Source organism: Muscardinus avellanarius (genome assembly GCF_963383645.1).
Source record: "Muscardinus avellanarius genome assembly, chromosome: 15".
Classification (NCBI taxonomy): Eukaryota; Metazoa; Chordata; class Mammalia; order Rodentia; family Gliridae; genus Muscardinus; species Muscardinus avellanarius.
In genome coordinates, this window is record NC_137801.1 from 19,385,100 (window position 1) to 19,406,080 (window position 20,981).

The 20,981-nt window shown below is 45.9% G+C and overlaps 3 protein-coding genes across 5 annotated transcripts in view; 1 reads left to right on the forward strand and 2 right to left on the reverse strand.

The window, feature by feature from the left end:
• Positions 1-203: 203 nt before the first annotated feature.
• On the reverse strand, positions 204-4,893 carry PTRHD1 (peptidyl-tRNA hydrolase domain containing 1; the record flags this gene model as incomplete). The annotated part of the gene is given in 4 exon segments (XM_080711216.1): positions 204-374; positions 4,608-4,838; positions 4,841-4,870; positions 4,873-4,893. Coding segments are annotated over 4 exon segments (453 nt in total).
• A 435-nt stretch (positions 4,894-5,328) lies between these two features.
• Positions 5,329-17,757, forward strand: CENPO (centromere protein O; the record flags this gene model as incomplete). Its single annotated transcript, XM_080711215.1, has 6 exons — positions 5,329-5,374; positions 7,960-8,129; positions 10,999-11,116; positions 14,342-14,601; positions 16,692-16,863; positions 17,621-17,757. 6 exons carry the CDS (start codon positions 5,329-5,331, stop codon positions 17,755-17,757), a joined length of 903 nt encoding a protein of 300 aa, XP_080567341.1.
• A 1,748-nt stretch (positions 17,758-19,505) lies between these two features.
• ADCY3 (adenylate cyclase 3) overlaps positions 19,506-20,981 on the reverse strand; it is a gene marked incomplete at both ends in the record, with an annotated part of 84,317 nt that continues 82,841 nt past the window's right edge. For all 3 annotated transcript variants that reach the window (XM_080711237.1, XM_080711236.1, XM_080711235.1), the window contains 2 exons: positions 19,506-19,688; positions 20,234-20,358. In XM_080711237.1, the coding sequence (XP_080567363.1) occupies positions 19,506-19,688; positions 20,234-20,358 (308 nt within the window). The remainder of the gene's footprint in view (positions 19,689-20,233; positions 20,359-20,981) is intronic.

A 20,981-nucleotide genomic window follows, 5' to 3' on the forward strand; every position in this document is an offset into this window, starting at 1 on the left:
TCACCCCCTTTCCCACTTGACCTAATTAATAATAAGAGGAAGTACTGATTAATGACAACTTTAATTTGAACACGTGTTTGACTCTCGAGAAACCTTCAGAACCGAGAGGGAAGAGTGAGTTACGCTGGAAGGAGCCGAGGAGGGTGAGGGCGGCGGCGCACAGCCTCGGGACCCATCCATACTGAGCTCTACCAGCGCAGCCGTCACCTGAACAATCGGAACTTCTTCAGATACGGCTGCACTTCTTCCTTGGGGTAAGGCCGGAGGGCAATGCAAGTGGCGATATTCTCTGGCTGCTCAAGCCACAGCATGTGGTCAACGCTCTTCTGTTGCAGGGTCTCTGCCAGCTCCTTCAGGGTGGTCTCATCTGGGGCCTACAAGGAGCAGAACATAGAGCAGAGGCTGAGTGGGGAGAGTCAGAAGGCCACAGATGAAAGCAGGAAGGACTAGAAAAACAGCTTCACCAAAGAAACTGCAGAGCAGCTGTTTCAGTCCCTGGCTTGCTGTTCCTGCTCCAGAGAATCTTAGATAAGTAGATGGGAACTGCTTAATAGTCTTGTGAACAAAATGGAATTTTTTTCTCTTTCCTCTTGAGATTTTATATGTTGTCAGGAATTTTTTTTTGGTAGTACTGGGGTTCCTGGAAACCCTTATACCTCCGGGTTATACTCACAGACCTATTTTTATATTTTTATTTGGAAACGGTCTCTTAAGCCAGCGCGGCTGGCTTCGAACCTGCGCGATCCTCCTGTCTCTGCCTCCCAAGCGTGGGGATTACAAGCGTGCGCCACCACGCCTGGCTGTTTTCAGTAATTATACTCCATAGATTTTCTAGTTCTCTTATGGCTGGTGCCCATACAACTATCCCTAACTCTCCAGCCAGCTCTGACTTTGACCTGATTACGGAGCCGGGCGTGCCAGCGCACACCTGTGATCCCAGTACTTGGGGGTCCTGAAACAGGAGGATCGCCTTCTGCCTCAGCAACTAGCGGGATTCTTAGCAACCTAGCAAGACCCTGTTTAAAACACAAAAATTAAGGCCGGGCGTGGTGGCGCACACCTGAAATCCCAGCCTTTGGGAGGCTGAGACCAGAGGATTGCGGTTCGCGGATAGCCTCAGCTACTTAGTGAGGCCCTCTGCAACTCAGTGAGACCCGGTTTCAAAATAAAGAATAAAAAATAGGGCAGGGGGTGTAGCTCGGAGGTCGAATGCCCCTGGGTTCCACCCCAGACCCACAAAATAAATAATAATAATAATAATAATAATAATAATAATTAGTGTGTTATTTTCCCTTTTTTTTTTTCCAGTACTGGGGATGGAACCCAGAAGTATTCTATCTCTGAGCTACATCCCCAGCCCTATTTTTGAGTCTTTATTTTGAAACAGGGTCTCACTGAGTTGCAGAGGGCCTCACTGAGTAGCTGAGGCTGTCCATGACTGTGATCCTCCTGTCTCAGCCTCCCAAATGCTGGGATTACAAGCGTGTGTGCCACCAGGCCTGGATTGTGCCACCATGCCCGGCTTGCGTGGGTTTTGTTTTTGTTTTTGTCTATGAAGGTAGAAGCCAGCAAGATAACCTGGGGCTTCTCTTACCAAGCTAGAGGATGCTGGGATTGCCACTCAGTGGATTAAGTTCTGGGGGCAAGACCAAGCTGGAGGTGTCAACTCCCTCCTGCTCCACTAGGTGGCAGCATAGTAGGATGGAGAGAGTCTGGGATTAGACTGCTGGACTTCAAACACTTGCTCTACCACTTGTGGGCTGTGTGATCTTTAATAAGCTATGTGACTTAGCTGAGCCTGTTTCTTTTTTTTTTTTTTTTTTTTTTTGTGTGTGTGTGTGTGTACTAGAGATTGAAGCCAGGGACATTCTACCTCCGAGATACCCTCCCAGCTCTATTTTTTATTCTTTATTTTGTTTTTTGTTTGTTTGCAGTACTGAGGGTGGAATCCAGGGGCATTTTGCCTCTGAGCCATACCCCTAGTCCTATTTTTCATTCTTTATTTTGAGACAAGATCAAACTAAGTTGCTGACAGCCTCACTAATTAGTCAAGGCTGGACTTGAACCTTGATTCTCCTGTCTCAGCCTCCCAAGTACTGGCATTACAAGCATGCGCCACCACGCCTGGCTTCTTATTATTTTGAAACAGGGTCTCCCTAAGTTCTGGAGAGTCTCCCTAAGTAACTGAGGCTGGCCGCAAGCCTTCGATCCTCCTATCTCAGCCTTCCAATACTAGTACTGGGATTACGAGAATGCGCCACCACGCCCGGCCCTTTTCTCCTCTATGAAGTAGGGCTGCTAATGATCCTAGTGTTAGGTAGTGAGAACTAGAGGTGACCAGGGCAGGGGAAAGAATGGAACAGAGCACAGCCAGCCCTCCTGAGAAGAGACAGAGACTCCCTGCCCAGCTGCAAGTGCCCTTTTCTTCAGAGCCGCCCCCCACCCCAAGGGTTTCACTTAGATATTTGCAGGTAAATTTTCAAGGGGCAAAAGCAGTCCAGCAAGGACAAAGCCATGGCAGGATACAGTAACCTCCCCCAAATGCACATACACGAGGGGGAGGTGTCCAGAGTGAAGAAAGTACTCCCAGGGGAGATCACGGCTGTTCTCCACTTCTAGAAACAGACCTTTCCAGACCCTTTCTAAAACCCCTTTGTTCTACGCCATTTCCCACCCCAGGGAATTGGCGCTTTCAGGACACTTTCTTCCCAATGTAATCCAACTCTTTCTCTGGAATGTATCCCCTTTATCATCGACTTCTCTTAAAAGGTACCCCCATTTCCCTAAATAAGTGCTTTCAGCTTGGAATCTTTCAGAAAAGCAAAAATCAAGGAAGAGCGATATCTGCCCTATGACAACTTAGTTCTCAGAAAGTTTATCACCCTGCAAGACTAACTGTGATAAGGATTCGATGAACTCGGGCTGAGACCTGTGCGGGCACACAGTAAGCACAAGAGACACAGTTAATCTTAACACTGCCCTGTATTTTATTGGTCCTACGGCTACAGCAGCAGCTGCATTTAATCAGTAGTGTCTCTTAAGTCCCTTTCTTTAGTCACGTCTAACAACCTGGAATCATCAGACAGGTATCTGTATGTTCTTGGTGGGCTTCAGATGTCTCATTTGAGAAAAGGGGAGACTCGAACCAGATGACTTCTGGAAACCATCTTTGTATAAAAAAATCTAAATGAAAAGCTAGCAGTTTCCTTCTTTCTGCCTACGTGTAGGTTCTCAAGACATTTTCCTACAGATTACTGTGGCTGTTTCACCACTCACCAGCATAATTCTCTTGAAAGATATTCTGTCTGTGCCAGTCAACCATGAGGGGTTTCTGGTTTACTTAAAGCATTTCATTGTAAAATATAGGCTCGTTGTGGAAATTTTTTAAATATAGAGAAACATAATGAAATAAAAATCCCATCACCAAGTTAATATTTACAAGTTCATTTTTCCGTTCAAAATTTAAATAATTCTGTATATATAACATAGCTACATTTGCATTCTATCACGAGCACTCTCTCATGCCACTAAATATCCTTCAAAACATGATTTCTGCTAGCTACAAAACAGTCCATTAAAAAGGCACAGAACAGTCCGGGGCGTTGGCGCCTGCCTATGATCCCAGTACTTGGGAGGCTGAGACAAGAGGATCATAGGTTAGCAGCCAGCCTCAGCAGCTTAGTGAGGCCCTCAGCAACTTAGTGAGACCCTGTTTCTAAAAAAAAAAAAAAAAGATAGGGCTGAGGATGTAGCTCAGAGATGGAGTGCTCCTGGGTTCAATCCTCAATACCTCCCACAACCTCCACACACACAAGACACAGAATAACGTATCCAATCACTAGTATTGGAAACACAGTATTTACACACTTAAAAAAAAATAGCTCCTATGACTATCCTTGTGCAAAGCTTTGGTGCAACTTATTTTCTTAGGAGACAGTATTTCAGGCAGAACTGATAAGGTCAAAGGGTAAGATCTTTTGGCCATCTGCTAAAAGAACCTTACCGCTAATTTACGTGCACCGATTCAACTCCTGGTGTCTGGTATTCCTGATACTAGTCCAATTTACATTAGGGTGTGTGTGTGTGTGTGTGTGTGTGTGTGTGTGTGTGTGTGTGTGTGTGTGTGTAATGGGAATTGAATCCAGAGGGTTTCTACCTCCAAGCTACACCCCCAGCCCTTTTTTTAAAGCTATGAAACAGAGCTCCCATGGCAGTAAAAACTGTGTTCTTATCCCTTCAGAATTTGCTTACCCAGGCAGTACCAAAGCTTTAAAAGCCAGGCTATCCCACAGGTAGAATAAGGCGTGCACAAGTAGAAAGGTAAGAACTGGTTCCACCATGTTCTGCCCTGACAGACGTCTATCTACTAATGGCGGAAGAAACCGTGTTTCCAGTGAGCCCAGAGGGGTGTAAAGGCGCCTTACTAACAGGTGCAAGGGCTCCTTAGGTAACAGACTAAGCCCCAGGATTCCTCCCAAATCCTAAAAGTTGAAAATTCCTCCCCACCAGGCCGCACCCACCCCACGAAGCCACGCTTCTGGCCCGAGGCCACGCCCACTTCCGGCGTCGCCGCCTCGCGGCCCCGCCCCCTCGGCGGAGCGCCTCACCTCGAGGACCACCTTGCGCATGCGCCCCAGCTCCCGGAGGTAGGCGGCGGTGTGCGGGTGGTCGCGGTGAAGGTGCAGGGCTGCGGTAGCTGCGTGACAGGCCTGCGCTACCAACGCGCCCGCGGGCCAGGAGAACGGAGCCTGCGACAGATCCTTTCGTAGCACCAAATACTGTACCAGGATCTGCGGCTCCGCCCCAGAGGCCGCCATCTTCCCGAGGGCCAGAACCACAGGGCCTGCTCCCCGGTGCATGCTGGGATCAGGGAGGGGCCCTGAACGCCGCCATGTTTTTGTACGGCGGGAGCGCAAAGCACGCTGGGAGCGCTTGGATTGGTTTTGAAAGCGCGGACGGCGGGAGTTCACATCCCTGGGCCGAGGGAGGATGAGAGGAGGTAAGCGGAAAGGGGTGCCCAGTGACTGACGGGTCTGTGACCGGGTTGGAGGGCTGAGCAGCGTTTTAAACCTCCTCCTGTGTGCAGGGAGGCCTGCTGGCCCTTCCCGGGGGCGGGGAGGTAGGCCGGCACAGCGGTCTCCACCCGGAGAGCGGGGAGGCGAGGTCAGAGGGATGGAGTCCCACCGCAGCTCTCCCCGGGCACGCCCGAGTTTGTCAGAAAAGTGAGACTTTGTTGCTCTTTTTCTTTGGCCAGTAAGCACTTCTAGGTCTCTGATTCGACTTGCCTGGACAGCTTCGTAGGGAGGCTGTTGGGAATTCGAGGAGGAGATGGAGCGGGCGAACACTTTATGTCAAGACGGAGAGAACACTGGAGGTACGCAGAGGGCGGCCTTGGTCCCCTCACCGCGGCTTCCCAAAGGTGACCCGCGGGCTGCGAGCCCCTTCCTCCAGTAACGCATGTGCAACCGGGCTCACACGAGGGGGCAGGCAGCCAAGACCATTCACGAGGAAGAATGACGTAGTGTTTCTGCACCCCTGCCCCTTTGGAAACCGAGAGGATGTGCTCATAATATACGCAGTGTTTGTATACAGAGTCATGGTTCTAGCCAGTGAGATCTCTTTCCAGATTTTGTTTATGCCTTACTTCTGAGGAAGGCCAGTGTGGGGCATTGATTTTGATGTTGCTCACACCTGCAGCTGGTTCCTGGCTCTCCCCTTACATAGACTGTAACCTTGGGCAAGATACTTGGTGGTTCTTGCTCTGGTTTTTCATCTGGAATATGAAGATGAGTGGGGAAGCATTGTTATGGCTGTTGTGGATATTAGATAAGTAACTTTCCCCACGTTTTCAAGTAAAATATTTAGCACATGTTTAAAATATAAGAAATATCATTCTTTACATGCTTCATAAGTAAATTAAATCCTCTAGCACAGTGTTGTTTAAAAAGTGCTTAATTATTGGGGCTGATTAGTATTATGAAGCTATGAATTTTAATATGTTGGTCCTTAAGTTTTTTGGACAGAGAATTGCTTCTCTATTTCTGTCTAGAAGTGAGGTTTTATTAACTTTCTTTTATACCCAGTAATATTTGCGGCCAGTTTGTGTTTTGTGCCTTTCTTGTCCTATGCTATTAATACTTTCCAGAGCTTTGAAATACTTACTCAAGCCTGGTATCTAACTCCTATGGGTTATTTGATTTCCAAGAAAGTCAGTGAATTTGGTGAGTGTGTTTTGCTCTGGACACAGGTGACAGAGAATTAGCCATATGCAAAAAACTTAAGCTGAGACTTCAGATAGTGAAAAGTATATGGGTTAAGATTTATTTATTTATTTATTTATTTATTTTTGGTGGTACTGGGGTTCCTGGAAGCCCTTCTACCTCCAGGCTATACTCCCAGACATATACATATATATATATATATATATATATATATATATTTTTTTTTTTTTTTTTAAACGGGGTCTCCTAAGCCAGCACGGCTGGCTACGAACCTGCACGATCCTCCTGTCTCTGCCTCCCAAGCGCGGGGATTACAAGCATACGCCACCACGCCCAGCTGGGTTACAATTTATTGTTCTCTCAAAACTAAAAATAGGGCCGGTCATGGTGGCGCAGGCTTGTAATCCCCGCGCTTGGGAGGCAGAGACAGGAGGATCGCGCAGGTTCGAAGCCAGCCGCATGCGCTGGTTTAGGAGACCCTGTTTCCAAAAATGAAAAATGTAAAAAAATAGGTCTGGGAGTGTAGCCCGGAGGTAGAAGGGCTTCCAGGAACCCCAGTACCACCAAAAAAAAAAAAAAAACAAAAAACAAAAAAAACCTAAAAATAGGTTTGGTGACATATGATAGTTCTAGGCCTAATTTTACTTTAAAATAAATGATGAGTTTAGAGCAATCAAAAGTGTTATTCTACAGCCTCTTTATTGTTTCTCCCAAATAGTATTTTAAACAGCTGCTGTTGTAGTCCTCTGGTTGGCATTTTACATTTCTGTTCATGGTATGAATGTGTGGGAAGATTTAGTTGAGAGTAAATGGAGACAGCAGAAAAAAGGTATAACTAGTAGTTAGAGGTTCCCGAGACAGCAAGAGGAGATAGGAGTGAATGAGTAATAATAAAAAAAAATGGAATACGACCTTTCTACATATTGCACGTCTATTTAGTTTTGGTTTTGGTTATAATGGGATATACAACAGCCATAAGAGAGTCCAGATAACTAGTGAATGAGATAAGTTTTTTGGACTCTGTCCCAAGGCAAGTAAAGAAAATTAAGATTTTTTCATGTATGAAAACCTTTTTCTTTTTTTTTTTTTTTTTTTTCAGGTCTGGGGATGGAGCCCAGGGGCATTTGACCTCTGACTTCTGAGCCACACTCCTGCCCTATTTTTTATTCTTTGAAACTAAGTTGCTGAGTCTGTGAACCCCAATCTTCCTGTCTCAGCCTCCCAAATGCTGGGATTACAAGCGTGCATGCGCCACCACACCTGAATTGAAAATCTTGAACCTTGCAATATAGATGTTGTGTCTACTTAAGAAACCTAATTAAATGAGGTCTTGTAGTTAGTATAGAATTTTTATAAGGAAGATTTTGTCTAGTCTGTGTCAAAGCTATTGACTCATCTTGTTCCACACTAGAGCGGTGCTTTTGTGATGCATTGTTACCCTGGATAAAATAACTGCTGTCTAAAAAACATGCTTATTATAAGCCAATCAGATTCTCTCTCATGTTCTTCGAATAATATCTTGGTCAGGGACTGTTTGTACCCCAGTGTCCAACCTAAGAGATTGGTGATCTTTGGTTGTCAGAGTCCCTTATTTTATAAATTATGGCAGATATGTAACAATTCACTAGACCAAAAATTCTGGGAAAAAGACATTCTCTTTTCTTCGTTAAAGTGCTTCCTGCTGCCAGAATTTAGAAGCCATTGTCTTCTTGTGAAACTCCCTTTTTACTTTTCTTAGGTGTTTTAGCTCACTTGGAAAGACTAGAGGCTCAAGTGAACAAGTCCTATAAAACATCTGAAGAACTGCAGAGAGCTCAGGCAGAGGAAAGTGCCCTTGGAGCCAGGATTCAAGACCTGAGGCGGCTGCGAGATAAACTGAGAGCTGAGGTGAAGCAGCGGCAAGCCAGAGTGAGTAGAGGGCAAGCCAGAGTGAGTAGAGGGCGGTGTTGGCAGGCTTTTCCAGGTACAATTGTTCTGGGAATTGACAGAGTTGTAAAACCTGTTTTATATGTGGTCTTACTGGATTGATTGCGTTTCTTGATTCTTCAAATGATCAGACCTGTAAAGTTGCAGCTAACAGTCAATACTAAGTGGTAATTGTCAGGCACTTATGATGGGCCAAGCAGGTTCTTTATAACGGCTGCCCTCAAGCTGCCCTGACAGATATCTAAGCCTGTTGTAGTTATCTCAGTCTCAGCAGATTTGAGTCATTTGGATTTTGGTCAGTATTGCTATCCTCTATCCTCCAGACTCAAAACTTTACAGGAAATGACAACCCTTCCCTCTTTTCAGTCTCCTCTGTAGCCAAGGTCCAGTCAGGTAAATCTTCTTTTGGATTGTCTTTGCGCTTCCTCCCTCCATTTGCCATAGTTCAAGTATTTTCCACATATGTAGGAAATGTCTGTCGGGTGGTTTGGGTACTGGGTTTATTCTAGTAGTCTGCCAGGAAGTCTCTCTTAGCATTTCTACTTTTACAATAAGCGCTGCATGTTAATGGTCATGAAGCACCACATTGTTTCCCTGTCTGTATAAATACCACCATTAATCCAGTGGCCCATAGAAGGTCAGCCTTCTTTTTTCTTACATTTTCTCTCTTCTTTCCTCTTTCTTTCCCTTTGTTTGAAGTTGTGTGTGTGTGTGTGTGTGTGTACATGCATTTATGTGTACATATAGTACATAAATCTGATAAACTTTTTTTTTATAACCATGTATCACAGATCAAAGTATAGAATGTACAAAAAGAAAATATAGAATACCAGTATACCAATACTCCAGAAGTCCCCTAATTTGTTGGCGGATATTGTGGAAATTGTCATGGGGTCAGCTTTTTTGCTGTAGATTTTGTATACTCTGTCAGTTTAAGGAAACACTCTTCTATTTCTCATCAAAATCAACAGTTGAATTTTATCATGTTTTTACTATTAAGGTAATCCAGTGACTATTTTTTAATTTTTTTTTTATTTTGTGGGTCTGGGGATGGAACCCAAGGGCATTTGACCTCCAAGCTACACTCCCTGCCTTATTTTTTATTCTTTATTTTGAAACCAGGTCTCACTAAGTAGCTGAGGCTGTCTGCGAACCACGATCCTCTGGTCTCAGCCTCCCGAATGCTGGGATTACAGCTAGTAGGACTTTTGTATTTAAATTTATGAGAGAGATTGCCCTGTAATTTTTTTTCCTTATAATGATCTTGTCAGGTTTTGGCTAGGCTCAGAAAGCAGATTGAGACATTTTTATTCTTTTGCTATTTTCTGAAAGAGTTTAAAAGTGGTGTTATTTCCCCTTAAAATTTTGTAAAGAATTCCCTGGTGAAGCTCTTCAGGCCTTTTCCACTTTTAATTTCTGATCCAGTTTCTTTGATCAGCATAAAAGTGTTTGAATTTCCTGTTTCTTAGGGCAGGCATTTTTTTTCCCAAAGAATTTGTCCATTTCATATAAACTCTTACAGTTAAAGTTTGAAATTAAAAAAATAAAAAGTTTACTGTCTTGTGACATGTTAGGGATAGGTCTGTCAAAACCCTTCCTCACATGCATCACCACGCCTGGCTTCTGCTTAGCGTTTTAAACGCTTAGCAGCTTCTTTTTATGTAGTTTTTTAGTCTCCAGTCATGCAGGTACTGTTGAGGGATTAGCCAAAAGCCAGGAGGGCACATTGCATGCAGAACGTGCCCTTCTCTGGGATTTTGGCCTGCAGGAAGAATGCTTAGCGACACTGGTCTCCAGCTATTTTCTCCCCAGTGAAATGCTGGAGTGCAGAGGCTCCCTGGCAGCCTCCTTTTGGGCCTGGTCTTGAGATGCAGTGAGCAGAGGTCTGAAGGGAAGTGCTGCAGGGAAGGGAGGAGCTGCTGACCCCGAGCATTTGTCTTTGCTCTTCTACCAGGCTGTTTGAGTTGTCTTCTGCTTGCTTGCTTGCTTATTTACTTTTGGTATTTCTCCAGCTTGCTTAGCAGTTTTCAGAGGAAAGGGCAGCCTGATGCCATCTGCTGGACCATAGCTAGAAGTGCAAGTCTTAGTCTTGGCATTTGAAACACTGGTCTGCCCAGAACAGCTTCCTGGCTTTGCTTCATCATGGCCTTCTGTTTTGTCCATCCTGTGCTCATCCTGGATTGTCCTCGTGTGTGTGTGTGTGTGTGTGTGTGTGTGTGTGTGTGTGTGTGTGTGTGTTACTGTGGATTGAACCCAGAGGCACTCTACTGCTGAGCTACACCCCAGCCCTTTCTAATTTTATTTTGAAATAGTGTCTCACTAAGTTACTGTACTACGATCAAACCTGCAATCCTCTTGTCTCAGCCGTCCAAGTACTGGAATTACAGGTGTGCGCCCATCTGGGTTGAACCCAGACGCACTCTGCCTCTGAGCTATACCCCTATTTTTTTTTTTTTTTTTTTTTTTGAAACAGTCTCACTAGGTTGCTGAGTCTTTCTATAACCAAGGCTGGTCCCAAACTTGCGATCCTCTTGTCTCAGCCTCCCAAGTTCTTGGGATTTCCACCACACCCAGGTTCCTCACATCCTTTTCTTCCTCTCAGTCCTCTCCATTCCAACCAAAATCTCGATTGTTACTCAACTAGTAGCTTCTACTCTGATTCCTAATCCCACGACCCACAGACTTTCCTCCTGTGAATTCATAGCACCAGCTGAATGACCACAAGTAGCACTAATTTCTTGTATATTGCATAAGAAAAAATACTCTGCATTTTGCTGTCATCTGGTCAGGTAAGGGCCAGTGCTTTGTGGCATAGCCCTTTATAGCCATTTGATTGCTGCATGTCTTACAGGTTAAAGTATCTTCTGCCAGTGTAGAACCTGACCAAACAGTGGAGATCAGTGAGCAGGATGTTTTGGAGAGACAGCGGGAAGACATGAAAGCCATTCTGCGGGCATATCGTTTTACAGGTATAATTTTTTCTTAGCGATTCATTCTGGGTCACTGTCTCTAGTGAGTTAGTTTGCTGTGTGTATGTGTTTGTTTTACTGGGGATTGAACGCAGGATTATTATATACTCTGAACTACACCTTCAGCCCTTTTTATTTTTTATTTTGAAACAATTTCACTGAATTGCTGAGGCTGGCCTCAAGCCTGTGATCGTCATGTCTCAGCCTCCCAAGTACTGGGATTACAGGGGTGTGCCATAGTGCCTGGCTGTGAGAATTTATTTGCACCTCCTGTCTTCATCACATATACACAAAAGCGCATGCAGTTTTGTAAGGTTGGCCTGTTTGTATAGTAGAAGATGAGTTGGTGATTGGTTTAGACTGTTCATTTTAGCAAGTCACATGTCAGACCCTGTATTAGGACTTCCTTTATTCTGGCCTACTTTATGCTACTGTTCAAATAGTGTGAAGTTTTCATAAATCTGTTTCAGGCTAGACAGGGATTTATTCTCCCAGCTGTGCCACAAGAGGATTATGGGAAGAGCCAGGGACTGTTACAAATCATTTGGCATTTGGGGGGGGGGAGAGAATAGGTAATTTGAAATTTTCAAGCTGGGCGTGGTGGTGCACAGTTGTTTTCCCAGTATTCGGGAGGCAGAGACTAGAGGATCACATTTCACGGACAGCCTCAGCTATTTAGCAAGGACCTTTGGAACTCGGTGAGACCCTGTTTCAAAAAAATAAAAATACGAGGATTTCCGGGAAGATTGTGGTGGCCGCGGTTGCATTGGCAACAATAGCTGGCAGTGGCCCAATAGAACAGGTATTCCTCTGAGAAACCCTGGACATCAGATTTTGGTTTAATATCTGATTGGGACAATATATAGAGACATTTATAGCCATGACTTCCTAACTAAAATATAAGAAAGAAGAGACGGACCAAAATGGTGGTGACTGCGGCAACAGCAGCCAGTATTCGGGAGAGGTAGAGAAAACCAATCCAGCCGGGCATGGTGGCGCACGCTTGTGATCCCCGCGCTTGGGAGGCAGAGACAGGAGGATTGGGCAGGTTTGAAGCCAGCCTTGCTGGCTTAAGAGACCCTATTTCGAAATAAAATATAAAACAGGTCTGGGAGTGTAGCCCCAGTACCACCAAAAAAAAAATTGAAGAGGGAAGAAAATGGCAGCAGCTGCAGTTGGAGCTATAGCAGTGACCATGACCTCAGCAGTGATGGTTAGTAGCAGCCGAATAGGATATGCATCCCCCTGAGAAACCCTGGACAACAGATTCTGATTTAATAGCTGAATAGGACAACACACAGAAACATTTCCAGTCATCACATCCTATCTGAAATATAGGAGAGAGAGTGGAAAATGGCAGAATTAGAGTCAAGACTGCAGGGTGGCACCCACAATTGCAAGAAAAGTGATTTTTGGAGGGATATCTCAGAAGAGATCAGAAAGCAGACTGCTCCTGCCACCCATGCACAGGAATACTTAACAACAACACACTCTAGGAGAGACCAAGAAGGTGGCGGTGGCGGTTAGTATTCAGGAGAGGCAGACACATCCAACCAAATCCACCTTGAATTTTTTAAGAAATCTCTCCAAAAGTAGACTGTTTCTGCCCCACCTGCTCAGGAACTCTGAACAACATACTATGTAAGAAAAAGTTTTGCGGAGATGAACCAAAATGGTGGTAGCGGCAGCAGCCAGTATTTGGGAGAGACAGATCCAATCAAATCCACCTTGAATTTTTGAAAATATCTCCCCAAAAGTAGATTGCTCTTGCCGCACAGTGCAGGAATTCTGGACAATATACTGTGTTTTCCATAAGTGGGAATAAGTGTGGAGAAATAGAAGCTCTAATTGTTGGTGGGGTTGCAAGTTGGTGCAACCACTTTGGAGAACAGTATAGAAGATCCTCAGAAGGAAAATGAATTTACCATATGATCCAGCAATACCACCTCTGGGTATCTACCAAAAAGAATGAAAACCAAAATACCAAACTAATGCATGAACACCATGTTCATAGCTGCGCAGTTCATCATTGCCAAACTGTGGACCCAGCCAAGAGGTCCTTCAACAAATGAATGGATTTCAAAACTATGGGATGTGTACACAATGGAATTTTGCACAGCCATAAGGGAGAACAAAATTATGGGATTTACAGTGAAATGTCACAAAAAAAATAAGAAATGATTTTCTTAATGTGCAAAATATTAGGGAGAAATGGGTAACAGGAGGAACTCTAGATGAAGAAGGGACCCTATAGAGGAGCAATGAAGGTGACATATCTGAGGGGATAAGAGGGAGGATAAGGGAAACTCTTTAAAGCACACGATGTACTTAAACATATCAAAGTCAGTCAGGAAGCCAAGCATGGGTAGGTGGGAGGGGGAGGGAAGGGGTTAGAGATTGGGTAGGGGCTAATTGGGTGATGTGTGCATGTATATCTTCACAAGTTTTTTTTCCCATTGAGCTGTATGACTACAATGCACCAATAAAAATGTATTTAATAAAAATAAAAATACTAAATAATTGGGCTAGGAGTGTAGCTTGGAGGTACAATGCCCCTGGGTTCCACCCCCAGTACTACAAAAAAAAATTTTTTTTCAAAACTTTTTTTCTCAATAATTTGATATTACCGGGCATAGTGGCACATGACTGTAATCCTGGTACTTGGGAAGCTGAGACAGGATGATTTCGGGTTCAAGGCCTGCCTCAACGACTTAGCCAGACTGTATTTCAAAACAAAAAATAAATAAGACTAGGGGTATAGCTCATAGGTATTATGTCCCTGGATTCAATCCCCATATCTCCAAAAATAATATTTAAGGTTTTTTTTTTAACACCTTTCATGATTTTAATAACTCAGTCTTAATGTGAGCCAGAATCAAGGGAAGAAATCTCTGATATTCCTTTTTTCAAGAAGCATTTGGAGCTGGGCATGGTGGCAGGCACCTGTAATCCGAGTACTTGGGAAGCTGAGACAAGGAGGATTGCGGGTTTGAGATCAGCCTCAGCAACATAGCAAGCCCCATTCCAAAACCAAAAATAAAAAGGTCTGGGGTGAAGCTCAGAGATAGAATGCCCCTGGGTTCCATCCCCAATGCCACAAAAAGAAAAAGAAGCACTGGGGTGCGGCGTCTACACAGCAGGCCCTGCGCAGGCATCAGGCTGCTCCGGGGAGTAAGGGGGTACGTTTACTGGTGTCTGTTGAGAGGTTTCATCTCATTGCCTCAGGGATCAGTGGAAAAGTGACCAGCCGTGGCATATGCATCTGCATCTGCACTGCTTTTGAGGGGAACCTGCTGGATTCCTACTTTGTGGACCTTGTCATCCAGAAACCACTCCGGATACATCACCATTCCATTCCGGTCTTTATTCCTTTGGAAAAGATAGCTGCAGAATACTTAGAGACTGACATTCAGCACTTCCTGTTCAGCCTCTCTCAATACCTAAATGCCTACGCTGGGAGGAAGTACCAGGCAGATCGACTTCAGGTATTTGTCTAGATTAGTGGACTTTATCTTATGAGTCCAAGATAAACTAAAAGGAAAACAAAGAGACAGGTTCTTTTATATTTTAAATGTTTCCTGACTGTGAGCTAGAAATTTATTACATTTCTAGTACTTGCTTTTTAAAAGTATACAAGCAAGCTGGGTGTGTTGGCACATGCTTGTAGTGCCAGCATTTGGGAGGCTGAGACAGGAGGATCCAGGTTCGTGGCCAGCCGCAGCTACTTACTGAGGCCCTTTGCAACTCAGTGAGACCCTGTTTTAAAATAAAGGATGAAAAAAAAAAAAAATAGGGCTGGGGGTGTAGCTCAGAGGTAGAATGTCCCTGGGTTCCATCGTTAGTACCGCAAAAAAAAAAAGTATACAAAAAGTATACAAGCTTGGGAGTCTGAGGCAGGAAGATCGAAAGTTTGAGATCAACCTTGGCAACTTAGGAAAACCCTCTCTCAAAAAAAGTAGAATGAAGCCGGGCGTGATGGCACACACTTGTAATCCCAGCATTCGGGAGGCTGAGACCACAGGATCATGGTTTGCGGACAGCATCAGCTACTTAGGCCCTCCGCAACTTAGTGAGACCCTGTTTCAAAATAAAGAATAAAAAAACAGGGCAGGAGGTGTAGCTTGGAGGTCAGATGCCCCTGGGTTCCATCTCCAGACCCGCAAAAAAAAAAAAAAAAAAAAAATGCAGAATGAGATGGAGTTGGGCCTCAGTGGTAGAATGCCCCTGGGCTCCATTCCCAGTACTGCAGACACACGCACACAGATTTTCCACCCCATTTTCCTTTTATCCTTTAGAAACTTCAGTGTGAGTCCTGATTAAAGATTATGCGCTCCTAATGGCTGTCCTCAAGCTTAACACGATGCAGTGAGCAGAGTTGCTCTACTGAAGATTTTAGAGTACCTACTGCTTCAGTCAGCTTTCACACTGCTGTGACAGAATACTCAGAATGACTTAGTGGAGCCAAGGCTCACTGGGGCTCACGGTTGCAGAGGTTTCAGTCCATAGGGTCTGCTCTGAGGATAGACCGCGGTAGCAGTGGCGGCAGGGATGTGACTCCCACATGAGAGCCATAGCAGAGGCGAGGAGAGGAGACCCATCCTCTGCCTCCAAGACTACGTCTCAGTGACCCACCTCCCAGCACGTCCCGCCTCTGACCCTTGCTGTGTCGGTGGTGTGCTTCCTTACGTGGCTTCTGAGGGACAGTTTAAATCCAAACTATGATACCGACTGTGTGCTGTGTACTTTGCTGAGCCTGGGGTCTAGCTGCAGAGTACAGCGGAGGCGTGCTGACCATCCTCCCCCGGCCTCTGGCCTACCCCCTTAAGAGAGAGTCAAGCTAAGTTTGGGGTGAAAAACAGGAAATGAATGCAAAATAGGGGGAAAGTGACTCAAGCTTAGCATCTCCCGCAGTATGTCTGGAATGGCTCTGAAATCACCAGTTATCAGTTAAACTTGATATGTAAATATAGATACAGAGCATCTTATGTAGTGATGTCAGTGAAATCCTGGCAGGGATGGTTATCTCGCATAGCCCTGGCCACTTACTTAGGAAGCACAGCCTGTGGTCCTCCTAGGCCGTCATGGATTCTCAGTCTTTTGCTTCTTTTGAAATGGGGTCTCCTGTGCTTCCCAGGCTGGATTCAAACTACTTGGCTTACATGATTGTCCTGCCTCAACCTCCTGAGTAGCTGGAACCAGCTGCACCTGGCTTAGTTTCCTACAGATGTCTCACTAGTCCTCTTTTTCAGGCCTTTTTTTCTTTTTTGCAGTACTGGGGATGGAACCCAGGGACATTATCCGAGCTACACCCCCAGCCCGACTTTTTTATTCATTATTTTGAAACAGAGTCTCACTGAGTAGCTGAGGCTGTCCACGAACCGTGATCCTCCTGTCTCAGCCTCCCAAGTGCTGGGGTTACAAGCGTTTGCCCCCACGCCTGGCGCTTTCAGGCCTTTTCCTGCCCCACGTTTCTTTCTCTGGGTCTCGTGAGCGGCCCTCTTAGTTACTCGTGTGGATCTCCAGCTATGGCTGGAAGCGGTAGCCCTCACAGCCTGCTCTGTTCCTCACTTCCTAGAGCGACTCCGCAGCCCTTCTCACCGGGCCCTTGCAGAGAAACGCTCTGTGCAACTTGCTGTCGTTCACCTACAAAGTGGATCTGGGGCGTCAGTCCTTCCCATTCTGTGCCAGATTGCTATATAAGGACCTCACAGCGACTCTTCCAACTGAAGCCACCGTTACATGCCAAGGTACGAGGAGAACGCCTTGTGAAGAGACCCGTGTCCTCTGACCTGTTGTTCAGGTGGCGTGAAAGAGGTCCAGTGGGTGGAATACACCCAGGGGCCCCGAGACATTGTCTTCTGTTTGTGACTGTAAGTTTACTCACAAGATACAAAGAACATTTTGCTTTTAAAAGCTTTTTTTCCTCTTTGGAAATGGTAAACATCATTATCCTAGTTTCTCCCCTCCTTGCCCCACTCAGCTCTGCCCACGTTCTTTTGCTTACGATTTGTTTTCACGGGAGACCCTCTCTTGAGGACACACAACTGAGTTGCGTCATGGGGTCATTTATGGTGAATGAAGCCAAAAGATGCATTTCACTCTGAGCCAGATCGACATGAGCCAGTGTACACATAGCTCTCCAGAGCATGTTCTTTAAATGGGAATATTTTAGGGCTGGCCAAAAGGCTTTTAGTGTGAATTTGTTTCAGTTAAATGTACCATAATAATGTGACTTTGTCCATAATGAAAAAGTGGGCAAAATGTATTTAGGAGTAGGAATTGTGAAGCTGGCATAAGATTCAAGCCATAGGATATAAATTTCCATGGGCAGAGTCTGTTTTAACTCCTGGTCTCAAAATTATATTGGTCCTATTTGGGGCAGCCTTGCTCAGCTCCAGACCAAAAAAAAAAAAGATACTTGGTCCCAAATAGTGGCAGTTCAGTTTCAATTTCCTTAGTTGCAACTAAATAGGGCTGATAGAATCTCTTTTGTTTTTTTTTTAGGAGTGGAAGCATCATCTGCTTTATGGGAAGAGCAGCGAGCCACCCATGAAACTCTGTTCTGTACAAAGCCCCTACATTTGGTGTTTGCTTCATTTACAAGAGATGGAGAGAATTTGGATTTGAGTCTGGTCTCCTAAAACATCGTTTCCATAGGGACCACATCTGAAGTGAATGAGCCAGTAGCGCCCGTGGTCCCAGGTTGGTTCTAGAACTGAGAACTGAGAGGGCTCCTGCCCGGGGACCATCCTAGCCACGAGATAGATGCTGGCTGCTTCATCAGATAACAAGGAGCAAGTTTGAGTCCATAGATGCTGGAATTCTTGACAGTGCTCCACAATTGTCTGGTCACTTATAATGCTAAGAACACCTGTTCTTCTGAGGTATTGATTGATTTGATCATGTATTTTACTTGCAAATCAGAAGTTTGTGGCCAGTAGAACTTATTCTAAAGAGTATTTCCAGCTTTTATGGAAGCTTTGAGTTCTGCATCATTTCCCTATTGAAGACTTTGAGAAGAAAGTTCTTAGGACAATAGATTCATGATATAGGGTAGGTCATATTGTTAAAAAGGTGAGTTTAATCTCTAATCTGGAGCAATATATTATTGGCTGCTGTTTTTTAAGGAATATGATAGGAGAAAGTACTATGAATAAATTAACCAGAGTTTCCTGTACCTGACACTTTGTTTCCTAAGACGTTTTAATAGAGAGCTGATGTATGAAGTTACTTTGAGAAAGTGCTGTTGGAAATCTGCCTGTAAACTCAGGTGTTGCAAAGGGCAGCAGACCCTCCCTGTCCTCCACCTCCCATGGGCTCCAGACCATGGCCACGGAATCGTGTGTCTGGCTGGTCAAGATCTCCATCTCAGCTCCTGCCCTCTGCCTTCACAGTAGGACCCTTACTGCCTGAGCCCCAGAGCTGCGTCCAGACCGTGCTCTGAAGTGGCCTCCCTCCGGGCCTCGTGAACTCTAGGCACCCCCACGTGTCTGTGGTCTGGTGATCTCTGGCAAAGGTGAAAGAAAACCAGCTTGGGCTACCCTTTGGGAGAACGCAGCTCAAGAATAAAAGAAACCGCAGGACGCATTAACGATTTCTACAACAAGTCCATTCAAGTCGAGTAAAGCTTTTAATAAAACAGTCTTTTTCTTTATCAATACCTGTAAATTCTCTTAAAGCAGTAGCAAAGGCGACTGTAGCAAGAGCTCAAAAGGCAAGGCAATGTCGGAAAGTTTTTTTTTTTTTTAACAGGTTAAAAATATAAATGTAGAACATCTGTTTATATATTTTTCTTTCAGAAATAACCTCCCTTCCCCACCAGGTGAAAGGAAATATTGCACTTTCTGCTCTCATGACTAAGGTGACGGGGGTTCCGGAAGAACCTTTCAAGATTATCAGGAACATCAGGACAAGGGCCACGTAACCTAACTGGGACCACGTGGAGACCCGTGGTGCTCTCCTCACAAAGAAAGCACTGCTGTCAAGCTGCAGCCAGGAGCCGAGTACTCCCCAGCCGTGCCTAGCCCTGCGCCTCCACCTCCGCTGCACCCCTGCTCACAGTGGCCGTGACCTCTGAGGGAAGAAGGGCTGAGCTGGAACCAGGGCTCTGGAAGGACTGTTCCCTAAGGACTGTTTCGCCTAAGACCCCTACTCCAGGGAAGCTGCAGGCCCACTGAGGAAGATCGGCCGCCCTCAGAACTCACATATTCTTGAACAAATGAAGGCTTGAGATTTCTAAACCTAAAGTCTATGGGAGTGTGCACTTCAACAATTCGGGAACACCAGGACTTGGTCGTGTGCCCTTTCCCAAGGCCTTTCTTTGATTCCAAAAAATAAAAATAAATTCTCCCTTCCCGTGCGGACCATCGTGGGATGGACGGGAAGTCACTCAGGAGTTGTCCACCACCTGGTGGGGCAGTGTAATGGAGGAGCCATTGGGGAAGGCAGCTGGCTTGTCCTTCCCCTTCAAGAAGAAGGTCAGCAGCTCCCCCTTCCCTTTCACGAAGATGGGCCCTCGCCTCACGAAGCGGAAGCCATACTCTCGGAGGATCACCTGCGTTTCTTCCACTACCTGCACAGGGAGGAAGAGTAAGAGAGCTTGGGGTCAGGAAGGGTGCCTAGCCTGGGGGGTGTCAGGACTGAGAGTGGATCCAGATGGTACTGCACCCGGGTCCCAGTCAGCACCGGACCTGGATGCTCTACCCTGGACACCCAGGGGATGTGAGGAAAAAACAGGTCCAGAGCCCTCCTCTCTCACAGAGTCCTCTCCCAGGGCAGCCACAGGTTGCCCGCGGAGCAGGCTACTGTCTAGAAACTCCTGCCCCTGCTCCCATTTCATGGAACTTCTCCGGCTGACCAGTAGACAGACACTAGGATCATCTCAAGGGAAGCCGCTGTTGGTACAAGCCGTGAGCGCAGACCCGGGCACGAGCTCTTCTCGCTCTACCGTAACCCTAAACATCGTTAACAAATGGAAGCATTTTCCCCTCCACGAATGTCTCACCTTGTAGCGCTGCTACCCTAGCCCTCGGGGCAGGTGGCACAGAGCGCGCATTCTTCTGCCTTTGTGTTGTGCCCTGCGTTGGGGCGAGAGCTCAGCTCCGGGGCTGCACATACCTGAATGTTGCCCATGACCCCTGTGGACTCCATCCTGCTGGCCACATTGACTGTGTTGCCCCAGATGTCATAGTGTGGTTTACGGGCTCCAATGACACCAGCCAGAACCCCTCCTTTGTTCATGCCTGGGAAGGAGACAAGTTCAGCACGGCCAGATGCCAAGCCTGGCATCACCCTCTGTCAGAAGCCACCATGCCCTTGTCTGTGAAGTCTCACTTGACCCTATCACAGCGCCTGATCAACACCGAGTCTTCCTCAAAGTCTCTAAGCTACTGGAAGGCGGATCTCCTTCGTGCCCCAAAGTCCTTGGTAATGTCAGCTGAGCCTAGTATTTAATCAGGATAGTAGTGGCCCGCTTCTTTGTAACATATCTAGCACTTCAGGTCTTCACCCAGGAGACAGACCCCCTCCCTCTTCAGTGGGGCACAGCAGGTGACATCGAATTCTTTGAAACAGGCAGGCTGAGCTATGCATGGTGGTGCACACCTATAATCCCAGTACGCGGGGGGCTGAGACAGGAGGAGCGTAGGTTCACAGCCAGCCTCAGCAACTTAGGCCTTCTGCAACTTACTGAGGCCCTCTTTTAAGATAGGTAGGTCTGGGGTATAGCTCAGAGGTAGAAGGCCCCTGGTTTAATCCCTGACCCCACACAGACGCACAAAAACAGCTAGGCTGGCTGATGAGAGAAAAGCAAAGCCTTCAGCAGGCACAGAAACCCCCTCGGGAAGTTAGAAACATGGCACAGGGA